A 21,122-nucleotide genomic window follows, 5' to 3' on the forward strand; every position below is an offset into this window, starting at 1 on the left:
TGGGCCCGGTCTTATTCAACATCTTTATCAACGACTTGGATGATGGACTCAAGGGCATCCTGATCAAATTTGCAGATTACACCAAACTGGGAGGGGTGGCTAACACGCCAGAGGACAGGATCACACTTCAAAACGACCTTGACAGATTAGAGAACTGGGCCAAAACAAACAAGATGAACTTTAACAGGGAGAAATGTAAAGTATTGCACTTGGGCAAAAAAAAATGAGAGGCACAAATACAAGATGGGTGACACCTGGCTTGAGAGCGGTACATGTGAAAAGGATCTAGGAGTCTTGGTTGACCACAAACTTGACATGAGCCAACAGTGTGACGCGGCAGCTAAAAAAGCCAATGCAATTCTGGGCTGCATCAATAGGAGTATAGCATCTAGATCAAGGGAAGTAATAGTGCCACTGTATTCTGCTCTGGTCAGACCTCACCTGGAGTACTGTGTCCAGTTCTGGGCACCACAGTTCAAGAAGGACACTGACAAACTGGAACGTGTCCAGAGGAGGGCAACCAAAATGGTCAAAGGCCTGGAAACGATGCCTTATGAGGAACGGCTAAGGGAGCTGGGCATGTTTAGCCTGGAGAAGAGGAGGTTAAGGGGTGATATGATAGCCATGTTCAAATATATAAAAGGATGTCACATAGAGGAAGGAGAAAGGTTGTTTTCTGCTGCTCCAGAGAAGCGGACACGGAGCAATGGATCCAAACTACAAGAAAGAAGATTCCACCTAAACATTAGGAAGAACTTCCTGACAGTAAGAGCTGTTCGACAGTGGAATTTGCTGCCAAGGAGTGTGGTGGAGTCTCCTTCTTTGGAGGTCTTTAAGCAGAGGCTTGACAACCATATGTCAGGAGTGCTCTGATGGTGTTTCCTGCTTGGCAGGGGGTTGGACTCGATGGCCCTTGTGGTCTCTTCCAACTCTATGATTCTATGATTCTATGAAGTCCTAGGCTCAGGGTTTAGACCACAGCGCCAGCCGCGTCTCTGCAGGAAGGATATTAATAAACAATATATCCTCTCCTGCCACCCTGAACATTCCCACACACTTTTGTATGGTGTGTAAACTGCTTAGAAGCCTGTGTTTGCATTTAATAATTAATCTAGAAATAAAACTGCAAACAACTGGTGAATCATATTAGCAACATTCAGAAGGTGAGATGGCTGTTCCTTATTCCCAGCACATAAGCCTTCTAAAATAAATAGTTCAGGGCAGATTTGTTAAGAAAATGAGAGATTTGCTTGGGTCTGGAGGGACCCTGGCTGCCCCTCCCCGCTGCCCCTTCCCCGCAATACTCATTTCCCCTACCCCATCTGGTTCCACAGCCGTTGCTCCTCCTTCACCACCAGGAATAGATGGAAGAGGAGGTCTTGCTGGTATCATCTGGTCGCCTGCGAGAGACAGAGGTGAGTAGGAAGCCAGGAGTAGATGCTTTTCTCAGAGGTTAAACACTACATATCAAACTACAAATGGGCCTTTGAAAAAGTCTTGCCTGCTGAATGGATTATGACATTTGCACCCATTTCATATATTAGTTGTGTTAAAAATACATCTCCCTCCTTGGGGCTCTTGGACAATATTCCCCCAAAAGATGAAAAGAACCCATGTGTCTGTTTTGAAATCCACAGAATGGAACCAAACAGAGAAAAATCTTATTCCTCCTTACCCAGTGGCTTCTCTCTGATGTCCAACAGAGTCCTTTCAGTCTTAAAGGAATCCAGACCCATTTCTGCAAACAGATCCTGTCTCTGAAATAGCAACAAGGATTCAGAACAGAAAATGGGGAGAAAGATTAGCAATGACTGAGGTGAAAACCTGAGGGGTATCCAATCTCATTCCTTGGATGCTTTCCAAAAAGGGGTGGGCCATTAGTAGAAAATTTAGGGAGCTCATGTTCTGAGCTGCTTAGGAAAGTATCTCTCACCTGCTTTCTCTCCTCTGCCTGACTCAGGAGGAATCCTTCAGCCAGGGCCACCGCCTGGGAACTGGTCTCTGCTCCACATTCCCTCACCCAGCTCTCCATCTCCGGAGGAAGGACAGCCAGGAACTGCTCCAAGATCACCAGGTCCAGCATCTCAGCTTTCGTGTGCCTTTCTGGCTTCAGCCATTGATGGTAAAGGTTGTAGAGTCGGCTGCAAACCTCTCGAGGTCCTTTGGCCTCCTGGAAGCAGAATTGCATGAACTGCTGGTTCTGCATCTCTGAGCGGAGAGTGTCCTCCTCTCCCAGGATCTTCTGCACAGAGTTTTCCCAAAATGCCCCACTGTTCCCTGTTTTGATGGCATGGCCTCTTCCTGCTTCAGGGCCAGCTGAGTTTTTCTCATCCATCTGTGCTCTCAGGAAGCCCCCAAGAGAGGTGAAGGAATCCCTTGATCTTCTGCCAAGTTCTGTCTGTCCGAATTAGAGGTGTTAGCAAATTCTACAAAGCTTGTACATTATTCTGCAATAAAACTGACTGTCAGGAAGAAAAAGAAGTAAACCTCTAGCCCAGGCATAGGCAAACTTGGCCCTCCAGATGTTTTGGGACTACAATTCCCATCATCCCTGACCACTGGTCCTGTTAGCTACGGATCATGGGAGTTGTAGGCCAAAAACATCTGGAGGGCCGAGTTTGCCTATGCCTGGGCTAGCCCTTCTAGAAGGAAAGTGACTATGCATAATGTGCCGGCAACTGCAGGGATTTCTGTGAGATGAATCAGCTGTAGATATACCTGCAAATTTATTGTGCTAATTTTGTGTTATACACATGACATGAGAAGACTGTCAGTATTTATTTAATATTATTTGCTTAATTAAAAAGAATTTGGTGGAGGCAAACGTAGAGTGAGCACAGCCTCTGGTAAGAAAGAGGTGCAGCAGTTTAAAAACTTACAAAACACTGGATAACATTAACAAATATGAATATTCTAGACCTGGAGGGTCACGATAACAGGTTTAGTTGCAGGCATATTTATGGTATGAGAAGGCAAAAGTACATAAAGGTTTTTTGAATCATCTTGTAAGAAAACCAATCTATATGGTATGGGAGAAATATAAAAATTTATTAGAACAGAAAACACCCTGGTGGCTTTCCCCACTAGAAGCAATATCCTTGAAAAAATTAAATACCAGAAACGATTGGGCAACATATAAAAAGTTGTTAACGGAAGTAGAAAAACAGTTGAAATTGCAAAATTTTGAGGACATATGAAATTTATTAACTGATTGGTTACAATATCACCAACTAGATGATATATTTAAGATGGATAAAAAGAATGGATTTAGTAATGAAATCTCAAGGTTTGAAAAAGAATTGTTAGAGAATAATTTAAAATTAATTTCTAAAATGTACAAACTAATTTTAGAATGGTATACAAAAGCTGAAGAAGTTAAATCTGTAATGATACAGTGAGCGATTTGGGGTACAATGTAGATTTCACCATGGGAGAAGTTATGGAAAGATGATCTGAAATTTACAGCATGTTGTATGTTGAAAGAAAAATATATATTAATGATGTACCTTTGGTATCTAACTCCCAGTAAGATAGCAAAAATGTATAAGACAGCTACAAATATCTGTTGGAAATGTAAGGAAAAAGAAGGCCCTTTTTATCATATGTGGTGGACAGGCAAAGTAACAAAAGCATTATGGGAAATGTTTAAAATAACTTTTATTAAAAAAGCCAGAAGTTTTTATTTTAGGAAATATAGGTGCTAAAATTCCAAGGGAACAGAAAAGGTAGTTTATGTATGTGGCGACGGCTACGCGGATGTTCTTGGCCCAAAGATGACGAAGTCCCTACCAGAGAAGAATGGCAGATCAAGTTGATGGACTATGATGAAATGGCAAAAATGACCTGAAAAATAAGAAATCAAGAAGACCAAAACTTTAATAAGGAATGGGGAAAATGTATAACTTATCTTAAAAAAAACCATTGTAAACAGTGCGATTTCAATAATACTTGTAATGTAACGAGAACTACGGATACAACAGAGATACAAAAATTCTGAATTATTGCAAAAGATACGGTAGGAAAAGTTTAACAATAAGGCCCACAAGGGGGAGGAGGAAAGCCCATGGGATTTCGTGGGAACCCTGTGTTTCTTTATATAACATGTGGTGTGAGTGTAAATTTTTATATCGAAAATTAAATAAATAAATCTGGAGGGAAAGTTACAAAACATGCAAAGAAATGAAGCACAGGGATATGGGCTATGAGACATTTTTCAACATCTCGTTGCAACCAGCGCTTCCCCTTTCTACCCCTCTGACATAGAAGAGACCACACACTTTGGTAAGTGAAGATGGTTTTTTACTTACAAACTTTCCAAGTTCAGATTCATGCATATCTCCATGCAGCAGCAAGAAAACACAGGCAGAAATCTTGGGTTACAAAACGGAACAGAAGGTTTCTGAACGCGTGGCCTGGCCTTAAAGAGGTCAGATACGTCCTATCTGGTCAAGTTCACATGGTAAAAGGGGCCAAACAGCAGAAGGCAAGGGAGCAAAGATTTTCCCGGGGTTCATCAGCAAAGGACTCCCCGCAACTGGGACTCCGAAGCCTTGCATCGCCCTCTGCTCCTTCGCCAACAGGCCTCGTCCTCTTTCAAAGCCATCTCGGTTCCAGAGGTTTCAGTGCAAGATGCATGATGGAAGGACATTCCTTCTGGAGCCCTCCATCTGTCAACATCCACTCTTTCTTTCTGGCACAGGGTTTTGTTTGTTATAAGAATTTTAAGGTCTTTGATATATAATAAATGTTCATAAATGTACCAAGCAAACATGTACATAAATATATAAACCACATGTCTGAAGCAACACAGGAAGACAGTCCTGAAACCATTTTGACTCCCAAGCTGGCCAAATGTTTCTCTGCAAGGACGGAGGAGGTGAAAAAAAAACCTTCCTTGTTACAGGAATTGGGTAATCACCATCGCAAAGGAATGGCCAGACTACCAGGAAAGGCAATCAGATAAGGCATTAACAGAAAACCTGGCAGACAGGAAAAACAACAACATTCACATTTCTGTTGTAGACCACCTTTTCTGTGATGTAGGTATGATGTTTGTGGGGGGTGGTCTGGGGTTACACCCCTTCTGTGATGTATGTAAGATGTATGGAGGGGTGGTCTGGAGCTCCAAGGCAGGGAATTAAAAATGTCTATATAAGGGCAGGCACACCTTGGTTGGGGATCCTCCTCAGGGGAGCACCCTGTTGCAGCAGATCAATCAAGATCAGGCTTACTAGCTGCTTTGCTTCTCAATAGTCTCTGGTTGCCTCTGTTATTTTCTCCTACCAATAGGGAACCCATTTAAGGACTTTAGACGGGCTCTTGTGTTCCCCATAAGGGGAAAAGGGCAGATTTTGTTCACAACACGTTTCACGTCGGAATGTTTCCGTGCGACTGCAGCCTCCGTTCATAAACGTGACTGATCCATCAATCTGAACGGGGTTCATTCCCATGCACTTCCCGCGCCGCCCCCCTTCGACCCAAAGACCCTCCCCAAAGGGTCCAGTTGCGCATCCATGCAAAGGAAGTGCAGAGTTGCCGCCCTCCTGCGACCTCGCCCCTCCCTGGCAGGACCCTCCCCTCCTTGACTTGGGGGTCCCCCCCTTACAGGCTCCCCACATGCACGCTTTCCTGCAGCCCTGGGACCCCCAGTGCACCCTCTGGGGAGAGAGAGAGGAGACTCACCGGATCCCAGCAGGCGCCAACGGGGCCGCATTTGCAGAGAGAGAGAGAGAAGCACCCCCTTTTTTGCAGGAAAAGTCTGGGGAGGCGGGGAGGGGCTTTTGCTCTGGAGGACCTGCCCTCCCCGTCTTTCTTTCCTGCCCTCTCTAGGAATCCAGCTCGTTTCTGTTTAACCATTGGCAAGCCGAGCGCACCCAGCTCCCTCTTCTCTCCCTCTGGAGAGCAGGAGTCCCGGAGCAGCCACGTGCGTCGTGCGCAAAACACCCAGAGATGCTTTATTTGGGGGACCCTCCTGGCCGGGGGCTGAGCTTCCCCCTCCCTGGCCTAGAAGCCGGAGGCGAGTGATCTCCGCTGTTACGGAAATTACGGGGGCGGGGGCACATCTTTAAAGTTGTTAAATGTTACAAATATTATGCCTGAATGTATCCTTTCAACTTGACAGCTCAGGGAAGTTACCTAGCTTTAAAAAATAATATAAAATCATCTCCTTTGCCAGTTTCCTCCATTCCAAAGCTATTTTCCCCTTGAAAAGGGACTCCAGGAAGTGCCCAGAGGTGACAATTGCTGGGCTCATTGTTAGCCAAAGGAAGCCAAATCTCCTCACCTGACTCGCCTCAGGCTCCAGACATGCAAAGGAAGTTTTATTATACTTTGGGTGGTGGGTACTTAAGACATATTTGTCTATGCTAATCTTATACTTGTGTGTTTCCCTAACACATCTGTCTATGCTAATGATGTGTAACCCTCCCCTTTTGTGACATGTCAGTGATGTAGCAGTGATGCAGCAATGATGCTGTACGAACTGTATTCTGGGATATGGTGGGAAAGTTTTAAAAGTCCTTGTCACCCCATCCTCGGGGTTCAATCTCCTTTTGAACCTGTTGCGCAATAAACTCGGATCTTCAGCAATTTGCTGCGGTTGGTGGCTAGACTCCTTTATTCCGCAGGGACCCGCGGGCTCTGCCCAACCAGCTGAGGGACTGAGCAGCCTCACACCTAGATTTTTCCGTAACACCCCCCAAAAAGGCCCAACGTCTACACGCCTTGGTTCCAGTGGCCAGCCCAGACCCTGGGGCATCTGCATCTCTGCCCCAGCTTGAAACGTGAGGAGGGGAAGTTGGGGGCTGCAGTGCTGGCAAACCTTTATCTCCCCCTCCCCGTCCAGACAGAGGAATGGCCTTGTGGGGTTGGACAAGAGAGTCCCATCTGGGTGGCGTGGAGTGGGCAGTGCGGGGGCTTCTAACTGTAAAGTAGGAAGGGCCCTCCTGAGTCATCTAGCTGAACCCCCAACATAGCAGGAATCTCAGCTAAGCATCACAGGCAGAGGGCCATCCAAGATCCCCTCACCCCACCCAAGGAAGGCACTCTCCCCACCGACTGTGCCTGACTGTCCTCTGGATGGCCTCTCCTGCCACACTTTCCTGTGGCCAAAGACTCTTCCGCAGGGAGGGCATCTGAACAAGAGACCACCCCCCGTAGGGTGCTGTGTTGATATCAGATACATCAGCCAGGCTAAGTAAAAGCAAAGCAGCTGCCCATTGGCACTGAGGGTTCCCAGACTTCAGCCGGTGCCCTCCAGGTTTTCTGAGCTGCAGGCACCGTGCTGGCCGGCACTGAGGGGAACTGCAGGTCAACCTGCCTAGGGGGCACCTGCGTGGAGATGGCTGTGCCAGGGGGTGCGTCCAAGGAGAAGAGCAGCAGGTTCAGCCAGAGGTTCCTAAAGGCTCTGCCCAGTTTCTTGGTGTGGAAGATGTGACCAGCCAGCAGGGTGCTGGCCCCTCCTGGCCCCTGTTACCCAAGGTAAAGGACCTCTGGACGGTCAAGTCCAGCCAAAGGCGACTATGGGGACTTACTTCTGAGTAAGCGTGCATCAGATGGAACTGCAAATCCCTTTGAACCGAGTAGGGGTTACTCCTAAGTAAGCATGCATCAGGCAGGGCTGCAGAGTGATGCTTCCAAAAGCAGAGAGTTTGCACATCTCGTGGGATTTAATGTCTTGCCATTATAAATGCACGGGGATAAGTGCACTTACACAGACACATTTCCACAAAACACTAAAACTCCGCCATGTAGCCGCAGGCGATACAATAGGAGCCTTTCTGCAAATGGCCTTTGCAACACAACTCACTGGGTGGTAACAAAGTATACACATTTGCCTCTTTACAACGTAGCCCCGTTTCCTCAGTGAATCCACCCATTTCTTGATGAAATAGAACTTCTGCCAGGAAAACCTGAGCTGAAACAGTACAGAGAGTAAAACAGCAGCCTTGTCTGACCCCCGTCAGCCTCCAGACTCCCCCAGTCACGTGGCAGGAGATTCTTCCTGAGCCCCCCCCCCATCAGTGATGATCCAGATATGATCCAGTGATGATCCACATGATCCAAGCAGACTGGTCCAAAGAGCAGGTCTCTAGGCCTGAATGAAACGGGTCTGCGGTGATGGATTCTGGAGTCAAGAAATCCTCCCTTTCCAATGCTCTCTCAGGCTGGCCGGGAAAAGGCAGGGAGCAGGAATCGCCAGGCATCCCGGTTGACAGACAGACTTGTCATGTTGCCAAAACACGAACTCGGAGTCTGATCTGATTTCCGTGTACAACCAGGGAAGTTCTCCGTGAGGTGGGGGCTACTATCTGAGGGTGTCCAAATTGCAACGCGCTTTAGTTCTGGGCTGCTTCACTCCTTGCGTGGGGGGGGGGTGTCTCTGCGCGCAAACAGATCAACAGCTGCCTTGCTTTCTCCCTGGTCTCATTGCGTTACCTCTGACTGAGACAGAAGGGAGAAATTGCGTCGGGTGTGTGCAAAAGCCAAAGTCCCATTTTTTTCCCGTAACGCAGGAGTCACAGAGCCCAACATGCTGCTCCAATATCTAAAACATGGACGGATCTAATCTCATGGCGTGAGGTGGGGGAGGGAAGGATTTGGCAATGTAAACCTGGGGGGGACCCCACTTTGCAGCTGGATTGCCGGGATCAGCCCCTCCCCCGCTCCCCTGATCCCCAGAAGGAAGAGGGGAGGGGGAAAACCTTATCCTCTCCCCCCAAGCCCTCCCCTCCCGGCACATCCTCCTCTCACCCCGCCCCCACAACCCCAGATCCCGCCCCCAAACATCCCACGCCTTCCTCTTCCTCCTCCTCCAATCCGGCTTCTGTCTCCGGAATGAGGGGAGAGAGCCCCCCTCCCAAACTGCCTGCTTCTACTCCGAATTGCTGCTCTACCACGTAGCTCTAGGGGGGGTGCTTTCGGAAAGGGGAGGAGGATGAGAAAAGGAGGATCCCCCCCCCGTTGATATTGCAGGAAAGAAATGAGAATCGGGAGCGAGGAGAAAGAGATAAAGGGGTCGCGGGGGGGGGGAGGGGAGAAAAGGACCCAGAGACCCCGCCAGCTCCCCAAGCGCCTTCCGTGGGCCTGGATCCTGCACGCGTGCTGCGAAGGGGACTTTCCTTGGTCCCTTAGGCGCCTTGGCAGCGGCGGACATGGGGCGCCCACCCAGGGGTCCCACGAGGACCCATTGCCCCGTATCCCCCGCGCAGGCATCCCTGGGACCCTGTGGGCTCCGCACGGAGAGCCATGAAACGGTTAACGGGTTCGAGAGACGCCTGGAGAGAGACCCCCCCGTCCCTCTCCTGCTCTTGTTGGGGGGGGGCCCTCCGGATGGACAGATGAGACGCGCACGGCTAGGGATTAGGGAAGCCAAGGGGGTCTTTGGGTGCAGGGGAGACTCCGTGAGAAAAGGAGGGTGTCGAGGAAGTGGGGGGGTGGGGTGGAGGGAGGGAGGGGAGAATTCCCGGGGCAGGGAAGGGCAGCATTGGCGAGGGTGAGAGAGCTAGGCAGACCAGTCTTTGGGGACACGTCTCCATCGTGGCGCCCGCTGGGGATCTCCGGAGGGGCCGCCTTGGCTTCTCTCTCCCGCCCAGGAATCAGCCACCCCCTCAAGGCGACCAGAGAGGGATCCCTGGAAAGTGGGATCCCTTCCTTCCTGCAAGCTCCATCCTCTTCCCACCCCATAACCCCCTGCCCTGTCCAGACACATCGATTCTGCCCAGTCCAACCATTGGTACCCCTGGAGAGGAGAGGAAATCCCAAGAGAAAGAGGGGAGGGGAGGGGCCTTGACCTCTGAAGGAGGGCTGCCTCTTCCCTGGAACTTCACTTCTTACAGTGAGGAGACTAGCAGAAGACCCTCGGAGGAGGACCTCCCTGTCCGGACTGAGCGATGGGGGTGGAGATGCTCCTTCAGGTCTACAGGGCGGAGGGTGTTTAGGGGTTTAGGTTGCAGACCTTGCTCCTCTATAATAATCTTCAGAGCAAGTCTGACATGTAATTAGCAGAGTAAGAAAAAACGCTCAGAGGCATCCCAAAATTAATTCAGCAGAGAAATTTACTACGTACTGAAGACAAATAAGAATGACAGGATTTTAACTTGCAGCAAAACCCTAACTTAGCATGCCAAAACAGCTCTCAAGTAAGAAGCACAAAAGCAGAGAATAGCAGAACGGGAAGTGGGACCAGGCGCCTTTCAATACTGTGATTTATAAACAATTCAATGTCAGAGTAACCTTGGGACTGGATAACAAGCCTGGCTCACTCCAGTTTAAACAAGTTTCATCTGGTTCCCAGAAACAAGGAAGGGTCAGCATAATCTCATAACAACTGATCCCACCACCTGCTCTCAGCAGAAAGGAAACTCCCTGATCAGCTAAAATGTTCCAGCTAGAGAAAACAGCCTGTCCCAGCAGCTTCTCCCTTTCAGTTGTGTAGCTGCTGCATTCTGGATTAGTTGAAGTTTCCGGGTCACCTTCAAAGGTAGTCCCATGTAGAGCACATGGCAGTAGTCCAAGCAGGAGATAACCAGAGCATGCACCACTCTGGCAAGGCAGTCCGTGGGAAGGGAGGGCCTCATCCTGCGTACTAGATGGAGCTGGCAGAATTGACCTGCGCCTCCCTGAACAGCTATGAGGCTGCACACCTGGTCCTTCAGTGGCACAGTTACCCCATCAGGACCAGGGAGTCCCCCACATCTGCCCACCCCCTATCCCCCAGGGACAGTACTTCTGTCTTGTCAGGATTCAACCTCAGTGTGTTAGCCGCCATCTATCCTCCAACCACCTCCAAACAGGCACACAGGGCATTCACCGCTTTCACTGATTCCTATTTAAAAGAGAGGAAGAGCTGGGTATCATCCACATACTGGTGAACACCCAAGCCAAACCTCTGTTGATCTCTCCCAGAGGCTTCATATAGATATTAAAAGGCTTGGCGGAGGGGACGGAGCCTTGAGGCACCCCACAACTGAGAGCCCAAGGGTCAGAACACTGATCCCATAGCACCACTTTCTGGACATGGCCCAGGAGGAAGGAAGGGAACCAATGCATAACAGGTCCCCCAGCTCCCCTAGACGGTTCAGAAGGACACCATGGTCAAAGGTCTCCAAAGCCACTGAGAGATCTAGCAGAAACAGGAAACAGCTTCCCCTTTGGCCTCTAGAACATTCGGAGATCATCAATCACAGCAACCAGGGCAGTTTCTGTTGCAAGATGAGGCCTGAATCAAAATTGGAAGGATAATGGTGGAAGAAGCATTCCTGGTCCTGCACTCCCAAAAGCTCCAGGCACAATACATTCATTAGCTTTCAAGGGGTCATCGGATACTAAGTGGTCTTTTCTTCAAAAAACAAATATTTTGAATACTTTTACAGTGACGTGTGATGTAAATAGCGTTTCTGTTTCCCTTGTTCCAAATCGGAGATACTTTGCTACACAGCTCTGAGCTCATCTCTCCGCCTGCAACTGCTGTGTTAGCAGTACTGCCAGCCTGGACAGTGTGTTTGGGGGTCCTGGGCTGCCTAGCCAACAAGACCCCCTTCTCAGCCCGGCTTATATGGTCCCAAGGAAAGCAGAGCAGTACGTTAGGCACCAGCTTGGCTGCAGGAGTTGAATGAAGAAGGTGTGGAGGACACCTCCAACCGTCTTAGAGACTCCACTCTGGATTTGTGTGGGTTTCCCTCCATAGCCTTTTCTTCTCCTGAAGATAACTCAAGAGGCAGTGAAGGTTTAGGACCAGAGTTTTCCTTCTCCCGTTGACGATCCCATCTGCCCTTCACTTTGCTCTGCAGAATGGGCAGAATCTGCCTTCTTGACTGTGGGATTCACTGTTGTTCTCCTCCTCTCCATTCACCAGGGCCTGCCTTCACCTGCAGCAGAATTCCCCAACCCACCAAGGATTTGAAACCCAGCAGCTGTCCTCACCTGGTTTAGGCGGCCAGTTGAAGCTGTACCTGGGATTGTGGCCCCTGTTGCATGCTGACAGCTTCTGGAAGCCTCAGGTGAGAGCTGAGTGCAGGGTGGGGACCAATGGTGGATAGATTACCCCAGAAGGTGCACAGCATGACCCCCACCAAAGGTACTGTTGTTGTTTAGTCGTTTAGTCGTGTCCGCCTCTTCGTGACCCCCTGGACCAGAGCACGCCAGGCACTCCTGTCTTCCACTGCTTCACGCAGTTTGGTCAAACTCATGCTGGTCCCTTCGAGAACACTGTCCAACCATCTCGTCCTCCGTCTTCCCCTTCTCCTTGTGCCCTCCATCTTTCCCAACATCAGGGTCTTTTCCAGGGAGTCTTCTCTTCTCATGAGGTGGCCAAAGTCTTGGAGCCTCTGCTTCACGATCTGTCCTTCCAGTGAGCACTCAGGGCTGATTTCCTTCAGAATGGATACGTTTGATCTTCTCGCAGTCCATGGGACTCTCAAGAGTCTCCTCCAGCACCATAATTCAAAAGCATCAATTCTTCGGCGATCAGCCTTCTTTATGGTCCAGCTCTCACTTCCATACATCACCACTGGGAAAACCATAGCTTTTACTATACGGGCCTTTGTTGGCAAGGTGAGGTCTCTGCTTTTTAAGATGAGCAAAGGTACTACCGCTCCTCTAACACCCCAAGACATCCTATAATTATGATATTTAAGACAGATCAGGAATAAATTCATGTCTCCATAAATAACACAACTTCAGGCCATTAATGAATCAATATTACCTATTCAAGGATGAAGTTTCCATTAAGTACAGTTATCTATTTTCCTTGAATATCCAGCTTTGTCAGTGCCAGATTAGGATAGTCCTGTGTCAGAAGACGGGCCTGAGATCAGGCAGCACATCATCATTATAAAGAACCATGGGGTGGGTGTTTCCGCCTGGGATTCCCATGTGCCATCTGCTTTCCTTCTGCTTCTCCTGCTCTCTCCATGCAATGTGAGGCATGTAGACAGAGGTCCATCTCCCAGAACAGGGGCTTCCCTGACCACCCATTCAGCTGACCCCAAGCACCAAGCCTTGTCACTAGTTCTCTGACTGACCCAGACCACATTCCCCAGAAAAAAACGTAGGCCTTGGTCTCCCAAAATGGTCCACATGGATCTCCTGAGGCCAATGGGACTGTGAAGGTGATTCATAAAGATCTAGAGGTGGATGGAGGATTATGATGCCGAGGATGGGGAATGTCCAAAGGAACGATGGACCAGAGAAAGAGAGGGCCTGTTCATGGACAGAGAGCAGCTGCCTTTCCTGTGAGAAAACAATTGATTTGAAAAGGCTGTATTCCAAGATCATGCTGCTTTATTAACGATGATTGAGGATTATGAAAGGTTGCTGATGCATTACTATCATTTGACAAGATTGCATCTTAATTTCCTAAAAGTTGGGAATATGGATAGGAGGTGGGGGAATGTACAATATGTTGAAATATAAGACAGTGCTAATGGCGTTTGATGTGCTCTCTTTCCCTTTGTTCCCTTCCTTCAAACTCAAACAGGATTTGCTTTCCTCCCACTCTGAAGAAGGTGATGGAGAAGACAGTCAGAACTCCAGGGGACGGGTCACCTATCATTTCATTAGGAATAGAAAATAAATGTGTGAAATGCGGAATATGCTTCATTGAATGAGCACACATAGTTCACATCAATGAACTCAAACAGGGAAGAAACCATTTAAAGGTATGGTGAATGGAAAAAGTTTCATTAGTAGTGGAAAACTTAGAACACATCAGCGGGCTCACATGGGCAAGAAAGGATTCCAATGCAGGGAGTGTGGGAAGAACTTCAGTCAGAGAGGACTCCTCAATATACATCAGCGGACTCACACAGGGGAGAAACCATATAAATCTATGGAATGTGGAAAGAGCTTCAGTTACGATGCAACCCTTAGAAGACATCAACGGACTCACACAGGGGAAAAACCATTTAAATGCATGGAGTGCGGAAAAAGCTTCCATCAGAGTGGACACTTAAGTTCACATCAGCGGACTCACACAGGGGAAAAACCATTTAAATGCACGGAGTGTGGAAAAAGCTTCCGTCAGAGTGGACACTTAAGTTCACATCAGCGGACTCACACAGGGGAAAAACCATTTAAATGCACGGAGTGTGGAAAAAGCTTCAGTCAGAGTGGACACTTAAGTTCACATCAGCGGACTCACACAGGGGAAAAACCATTTAAATGTGGGGAGTGTGGAAAGAGTTTCAGTCGGAGTGGATACCTTAAATTACATGAACGGACTCACACAGGGGACAAACCATATAAATGCATGGAATGTGGAAAGAGCTTCAGTTTCAATGCAGCCCTTAGAACACACCAAGAGACTCACATTGGTAAGAAAAGATTTAAATGTATAGAGTGTGGAAAGAGATTCAGTCGGAGTGGACACCTCAATAAACATCAACAGACTCACACAGGGGAGAAACCATTTAAATGTGGGGAGTGTGGGAAGAGTTTCAGTCAGAGTGGATACCTTAAATTACATGAACGGACTCACACAGGGGAGAAACCATTTAAATGTGGGGAGTGTGGGAAGAGTTTCAGTCAGAGTGGATACCTTAAATTACATGAACGGACTCACACGGGTGAAAAACCATATGAATGTATGGAATGTGGAAAGAGCTTCAGTCAGAGTGGACACCTCAATATACATCAACAAACTCACACGGGGGAGAAACCATTCAAATGCATGGAGTGTGGGAAGAACTTCAGTGAGAGTGGAAAACTTAAATTACACGAACGAACTCACACAGGGGAAAAACCTTTTAAATGCAAGGAGTGTGGGAAAAGTTTCAGTCAGAGTGGACACTTAAGTTCACATCAGCGGACTCACACAGGGGAAAAACCATTTAAATGTGGGGAGTGTGGAAAGAGTTTCAGTCGGAGTGGATACCTTAAATTACATGAACGGACTCACACAGGGGACAAACCATATAAATGCATGGAATGTGGAAAGAGCTTCAGTTTCAATGCAGCCCTTAGAACACACCAAGAGACTCACATTGGTAAGAAAAGATTTAAATGTATAGAGTGTGGAAAGAGATTCAGTCGGAGTGGACACCTCAATAAACATCAACAGACTCACACAGGGGAGAAACCATTTAAATGTGGGGAGTGTGGGAAGAGTTTCAGTCAGAGTGGATACCTTAAATTACATGAACGGACTCACACAGGGGAGAAACCATTTAAATGTGGGGAGTGTGGGAAGAGTTTCAGTCAGAGTGGATACCTTAAATTACATGAACGGACTCACACGGGTGAAAAACCATATGAATGTATGGAATGTGGAAAGAGCTTCAGTCAGAGTGGACACCTCAATATACATCAACAAACTCACACGGGGGAGAAACCATTCAAATGCATGGAGTGTGGGAAGAACTTCAGTGAGAGTGGAAAACTTAAATTACACGAACGAACTCACACAGGGGAAAAACCTTTTAAATGCAAGGAGTGTGGGAAAAGTTTCAGTCAGAGTGGACACTTAAGTTCACATCAGCGGACTCACACAGGGGAAAAACCATTTAAATGTGGGGAGTGTGGAAAGAGTTTCAGTCGGAGTGGATACCTTAAATTACATGAACGGACTCACACAGGGGACAAACCATATAAATGCATGGAATGTGGAAAGAGCTTCAGTTTCAATGCAGCCCTTAGAACACACCAAGAGACTCACATTGGTAAGAAAAGATTTAAATGTATAGAGTGTGGAAAGAGATTCAGTCGGAGTGGACACCTCAATAAACATCAACAGACTCACACAGGGGAGAAACCATTTAAATGTGGGGAGTGTGGGAAGAGTTTCAGTCAGAGTGGATACCTTAAATTACATGAACGGACTCACACAGGGGAGAAACCATTTAAATGTGGGGAGTGTGGGAAGAGTTTCAGTCAGAGTGGATACCTTAAATTACATGAACGGACTCACACGGGTGAAAAACCATATGAATGTATGGAATGTGGAAAGAGCTTCAGTCAGAGTGGACACCTCAATATACATCAACAAACTCACACGGGGGAGAAACCATTCAAATGCATGGAGTGTGGGAAGAACTTCAGTGAGAGTGGAAAACTTAAATTACACGAACGAACTCACACAGGGGAAAAACCTTTTAAATGCAAGGAGTGTGGGAAAAGTTTCAGTCAGAATGGAAACCTTAAATTACACCAACGGATTCACACAGGTGAAAAACCATATGAATGTATGGAGTGTGGAATGAGCTTCGGTTATAGTGGAAGCCTTAGAACACATCAAGACACTCACATTGGTAAGAAACGATTTAAATGCATAGAGTGTGGAAAGAACTTCAGTAGAAGTGGAAACCTTAGAATACATGAACAGACTCACACAGGGGAAAAACCTGTTAAATGTGTGGATTGTGGAAAGAACTTCAGTAACAATGGATACCTTAAATTACACCAACAGACTCACACAGGTGAAAAACCATATGAATGTATGGAGTGCGGAAAAAGTTTCCGTTTCAATACAGCCCTTAGATCACATCAACGGACTCACACAGGGGAGAAACCATTTAAATGTATGGAGTGTGGAAAGAGCTTCAGTCACAATGCAAGCCTTAAAACCCATCAACGTACTCACATGGGTGAAAAACCATATGAATGTATGGAATGTGGAAAGAGCTTCAGTCAGAGTGGACACCTCAATAAACATCAACAGACTCACACGGGGGAGAAACCATTCAAATGCAGGGAGTGTGGAAAGAGCTTCAGTCAGAATGGAAGTCTGAAATTACACCAACGAACTCACATGGGTGAAAAACCATGCGAATGTATGCAGTGTGGAAAGAGTTTCAGTTGCAATTCAACCCTTCAACTACACCAACGGACTCACACAGGGGAGAAACCATTTAAATGTATGGAGTGTGGAAAGAGCTTCAGTCAGAGTGGGCACCTCAATAGACATCAACAGACTCACACAGGGGAGGGATCATTTTAATGAATGGAGTGCAGAAAAAGCTTCAATCAGAGTGGAAATATTAGAGGAAGACATCTGCAGACACACAGAGAAGAAACCATATAAATGCATGGTGTGTGGAAGGAGCTGCAGTCAGAGTAGAACCCTTGATTAACGTCAACAAACTCACACATGAGACAAACCATATAAATTTCAAGTAGACAGAGGTTCAGTCCTAGTGGAAGTCCTACGTCAACAAACTCAAAGAGAAGTAGTTTAAATGCAAAGATTGCAGAAAGTGCTTTACTCATAATGGAGTGTTTAAGGAACATCTAAGGACTCAGAGGGGAGAACCCATTTAGATGTATGGAGTGAGGAACGTGTTTCTTTCAGAGTCCACTCTTTTCTTTACACAATGAACTCAGCAGGAAATCAGTCTTAAATGCATGATGTGTATGTGAAGTTCTGGTGTTTATATGTAAAATTGCATAGTAATGAAATATTGAAGGCAATGTCAAACAACGTAATTATAATCTAATATTTAAAGTACCTCTTGATAGAGAAGGCGAGAGGGTTTATCTGGATTCCTGGTGGTGAGTGGGGATTAGGGCTGAGCGATATATTGTACAGTTCTGTTTTCTTGACCACATAATGATAACCTTTCAAAAACAATTGATATGGCAACACACCAAGAATCACAGTGTGTGTTTCTGGGATGCCCATTTGCCTGGAAGCAGCCGGTAGAAAGCTTTGCTTCGTGAAGCCCCTGCAGATGCAGAATTGCTGACTTCCCACCCAGACGACAGGAAGCGAAACGCACACCTCCATTGCCCTGTGTCCTTCCAGCCTCTTTCCTCCCTTGCTCCCTTCTGCCGGTTTGTGTGCCTGACTTAGATATCCTGAACGCTGTATTTTTTTACTGCTGAAACTGGATTTGCTCTCAGGAGCTAAGTTTTGTGCCTCACTGGGGACCCAGTGAGAACTGTATGCTTTGAAAGCTCAGTAAACTATTACTGAAGAAGTCCTGCTGCCTCTGTGTGTGTTTTTGACCTCAGTGTGGGACTTGCTGTACACGTGGCCCCTACCCTGCTGCTACTTAACTCATGCCCTGGAGTTGCTCTACTCAAGCATGCAAGACGGTTTTTGCACCAAACTCTGTCACCCCCCCACCACCACATGATCTCCAAGCACTGCTTCTTCACCAGAACTTCATCGCTGCCTCCTGCACGTTCTGAAGAAAACATGAAATACTGAAATTGAATGGGAGATTTCCCCCCAAGCCTAATTTCAAGAGGGGGAAGGAGGGGCTGCAGGTACCAGGGAAATCACCTGGGGGGCCATCTTCACTCATGAACCCCATGGGGCAACCCCAGAGCTCCTGCTCATTCTGGAGTTTGGGGAAGATAATATTTTTCCATGGTCCCAGAATTTTTGATTCAGACATACTACTCGGGAGTTTTCCTACCAGAGGACCACAGTGCTGTGGCTGCTGTTGTTGTCATGGACTGGCTGGTGAGGGGGGGGGAGGCACCAGCTGGGGACCCACAAGGGAAGAAGGCTCAGAGTCCAGGAACTTGTGGGGGGATGAGCCGAAAGAGGGAGAAAAGGGAGCAGAAGGGGAGGGGAGATTTTGCAAGCTGAGGAGGAAACAGGGTTTGGTGAGCAGGAAGAGTGTGGGGCAGAGAGCAGTTCAGACTCAGAGGGAAGAGAGGAGGGGGCCAGGAGACCCAGAAGAGGCCGGCTGCTGAAGCATCCAGGGAGACTCCCCCTCCTGCTGCGACCAGCTCCCCTCTCCCCTGGTCTCCTAGAGCACATAGTGAAACCGGTTCAGACCCATGAGCCTGCACATGATATTAACAGGTGTTTTTTTTTTTTTTGTCTCAACATGCATCCTTTTAATCTTGTTGACAATGAACTGTACTTATTGCCCATTCAGCCTGTTTGGAGAGATCTTTTCGGAGCTCCTTGCAATCCCTCTTTGTTTGAGCAACTCTGAACAATTTACGGCTTTCAGCTGAATGGAAGTGGGCGAGGAAGCCTCACACTCACTCTGGTTGGAGGAATAGAGTCAGTGACCCCTATACTCAAAGGCGATGGCCACTTCCAGAATCCAGGAAGGAATCACCCCACCCTGGTCACACGCAGCTGGGCTCACTTGCCAGAGCCACCTGGAGGGCATGACTACAATAGCCATCATCCCTGACCACTGGTCTTGCTAGCTAGCGATGATGGGACATGTAGTCCAAAAGCAGCTGGAGACCCAAGTTTGGGAAACCCTGTTCTCCCTGAAGGACAAAGGGGGGTTCACTTGCATCAGAGCGTCAGGTGAGCCCTGCAGGATCAGGCCAAGGGGCCCCTGTCCTCCCAGGGGCCAAGCAGGGGCCTCTTCTGGGAAGCCCACCGGCAGCACTTGAGCACCAGAGAAGGGGGGAGGCACATTTCTTCTAGGGACACATTTCTGGGGTCCCCACGGTGCGTCCCAGCCTGGCTCCACTCTGCCAGGGCAACTGGTTTTTGTTTCACAGCACGTTTCTAAATTCCAAAGACTCCTACTTTGTGACATATCTGTGACTTATCAATGATTCTGTTGGAACAGTATTATGGGAAATGGGCTCACTCGCTGAATCATCACCTTGCTGTGGTGAGTGGGCTTGCACCATCCCGATGGATTTCTGCCTGGGGCATGTGCTGCCCTTGATCGCCTCCTGCCTCATAAGGAATTATGGAGTCAGGGGGAGCCCTGGATCCCCCAATCCCAGAGGAGTCATTAGCCATTGGAAGCAAGAAAACTGGTCAAACCGTTGAATTTTGGCGATTATTTGACGTTTCTATGGCTTTCTATACAGTGGTACCTCGGGTTACATACGCTTCAGGTTACATACGCTTCAGGTTACAGACTCCGCTAACCCAGAAATAGTGCTCCAGGTTAAGAACTTTGCTTCAGGATGAGAACCGAAATTTGATTCTGGCGGCGCGGCAGCAGCAGGAGGCGCCATTAGCTAAAGTGGTGCTTCAGGTTAAGAACAGTTTCAGGTTAAGAACGGACCTCTGGAACGAATTATGTACTTAACCTGAGGTACCACTGTATTGGATAGTCGGAGGAAACAGTCTGATTCATGGAATCCGCTTCTTGCTACAACTGTATCGGCTGCTTTTCTGAGCCTCTTGGCTGTTGTGCCTGGACAGTGCCTATGTCCACGGTCATTGTCCTGGCCTGAGTCAGAGGCTGTGGTGGAGAGCTGGGATTTGGGGGGAGTCGTTTAACTGCCCCCCGTTCCTGCTTTGAACAGCACCAATACCTAAAACACGGATGGATCTAAGCTCATGGCGTGGAGTGGGGAGCATTTTGCAATGTAAACATTGTGGGAGGGACACGGCTGGTGCTGTGGGTTAAACCACAAAGCCTAGGACTTGCCGATCAGAAGGTCGGCAGTTCGAATCCCCGCAACGGGGTGAGCTCCCGTTGCTCGGTCCCTGCTCCTGCCAACCTAGCAGTTCAAAAGCACATCAAAGTGCAAGTAGATAAATAGGTACCACTCTGGCAGGAAGGTAAACGGCGTTTCCGTGCACTGCTGTGGTTCACCAGAAGTGGCCTAGTCATGCTGGCCACATGACCCGGAAGCTGTACGCCGGCTCCCTCGGCCAGTAAAGCGAGATGAGAGCCGCAACCCCAGAGTTGGCCACAACTTGACCTAAAGATCAGGGGTCCCTTTACCTTAAACATTGGGGGAGGGACCACTGGCGGAGGAAGAGGGGGGAGCCATGATCCCGGAACACGCGCCAACCATGCCCCCGCTTGCTACCCCCCCCCCCGTGCCGGAGCATGAAGCGTATGTGGGGTTATGGTTTTGGTGCTTGTGGATTTCATGGGATGTCTTGCCATTATAAATGCACGGGGATAAGTGCATTTACAGAGACACATTTCCGCAAAAACACCAAAACTCTGGCATGTAGCCGCAGGTGATACAATAGGAGCCTTTCTGCAAAGGGCCTTTGCAACACAACTCACTGGGTGGTAACAAAGTATACACGTTTGCCTCTGTGCAACGGATGTTTTCGCTTAGCCCCGTTTCCTCAATGAATCCACCCATTTCTTGATGAAATAGAACTTCTGCCAGGAAAACCTGAGCTGAAATAGTAAGGAGAGCAAAACAGCAGCCCTGTCTGACCCCGGTCAGGCTCCAGACTCCCCCAGTCACGTGGCAGGAGATACTTCCTGAGGCCCCCCCCC

General features: G+C 48.1%; 3 protein-coding genes across 6 annotated transcripts in view; 1 reads left to right on the forward strand and 2 right to left on the reverse strand.

Annotated features, from left to right (window-relative positions):
- The window catches only part of PPP6R2 (protein phosphatase 6 regulatory subunit 2), a 1,004,265-nt gene that overhangs the window by 530,839 nt on the left and 452,304 nt on the right, over positions 1-21,122 (reverse strand). The window lies entirely within an intron of this gene.
- LOC310742923 (uncharacterized protein) overlaps positions 1-21,122 on the reverse strand; it is a 177,435-nt gene that overhangs the window by 7,149 nt on the left and 149,164 nt on the right. The window contains exons 1-5 of one of the 4 annotated variants that reach the window (XM_083572779.1): positions 5,683-5,793; positions 4,308-4,336; positions 1,934-2,398; positions 1,676-1,757; positions 1,318-1,400 (exon numbers count right to left, since the gene is read on the reverse strand). In XM_083572779.1, coding sequence (XP_083428905.1) covers positions 1,318-1,400; positions 1,676-1,757; positions 1,934-2,398; positions 4,308-4,336; positions 5,683-5,713 — 690 coding nt within the window. In that variant the 5' untranslated portion in view covers positions 5,714-5,793. Of the gene's footprint in view, positions 1-1,317; positions 1,401-1,675; positions 1,758-1,933; positions 4,691-5,682; positions 6,258-21,122 lie in introns of those variants that run through there. The other 3 variants (XM_083572777.1, XM_083572778.1, XM_083572780.1) reach the window with 3 other exon arrangements.
- LOC310744090 (uncharacterized protein) lies at positions 8,096-20,109 on the forward strand (the record flags this gene model as incomplete). Its single annotated transcript, XM_083574832.1, has 4 exons — positions 8,096-8,269; positions 13,478-14,673; positions 15,778-16,412; positions 20,078-20,109. Exons 2-4 carry the CDS (start codon positions 13,661-13,663, stop codon positions 20,107-20,109), a joined length of 1,680 nt encoding a protein of 559 aa, XP_083430958.1. The 5' UTR covers positions 8,096-8,269; positions 13,478-13,660.

This window comes from Podarcis filfolensis (assembly GCF_964270895.1).
Source record: "Podarcis filfolensis genome assembly, chromosome: 10".
In the NCBI taxonomy this organism is placed as follows: domain Eukaryota; kingdom Metazoa; phylum Chordata; class Lepidosauria; order Squamata; family Lacertidae; genus Podarcis; species Podarcis filfolensis.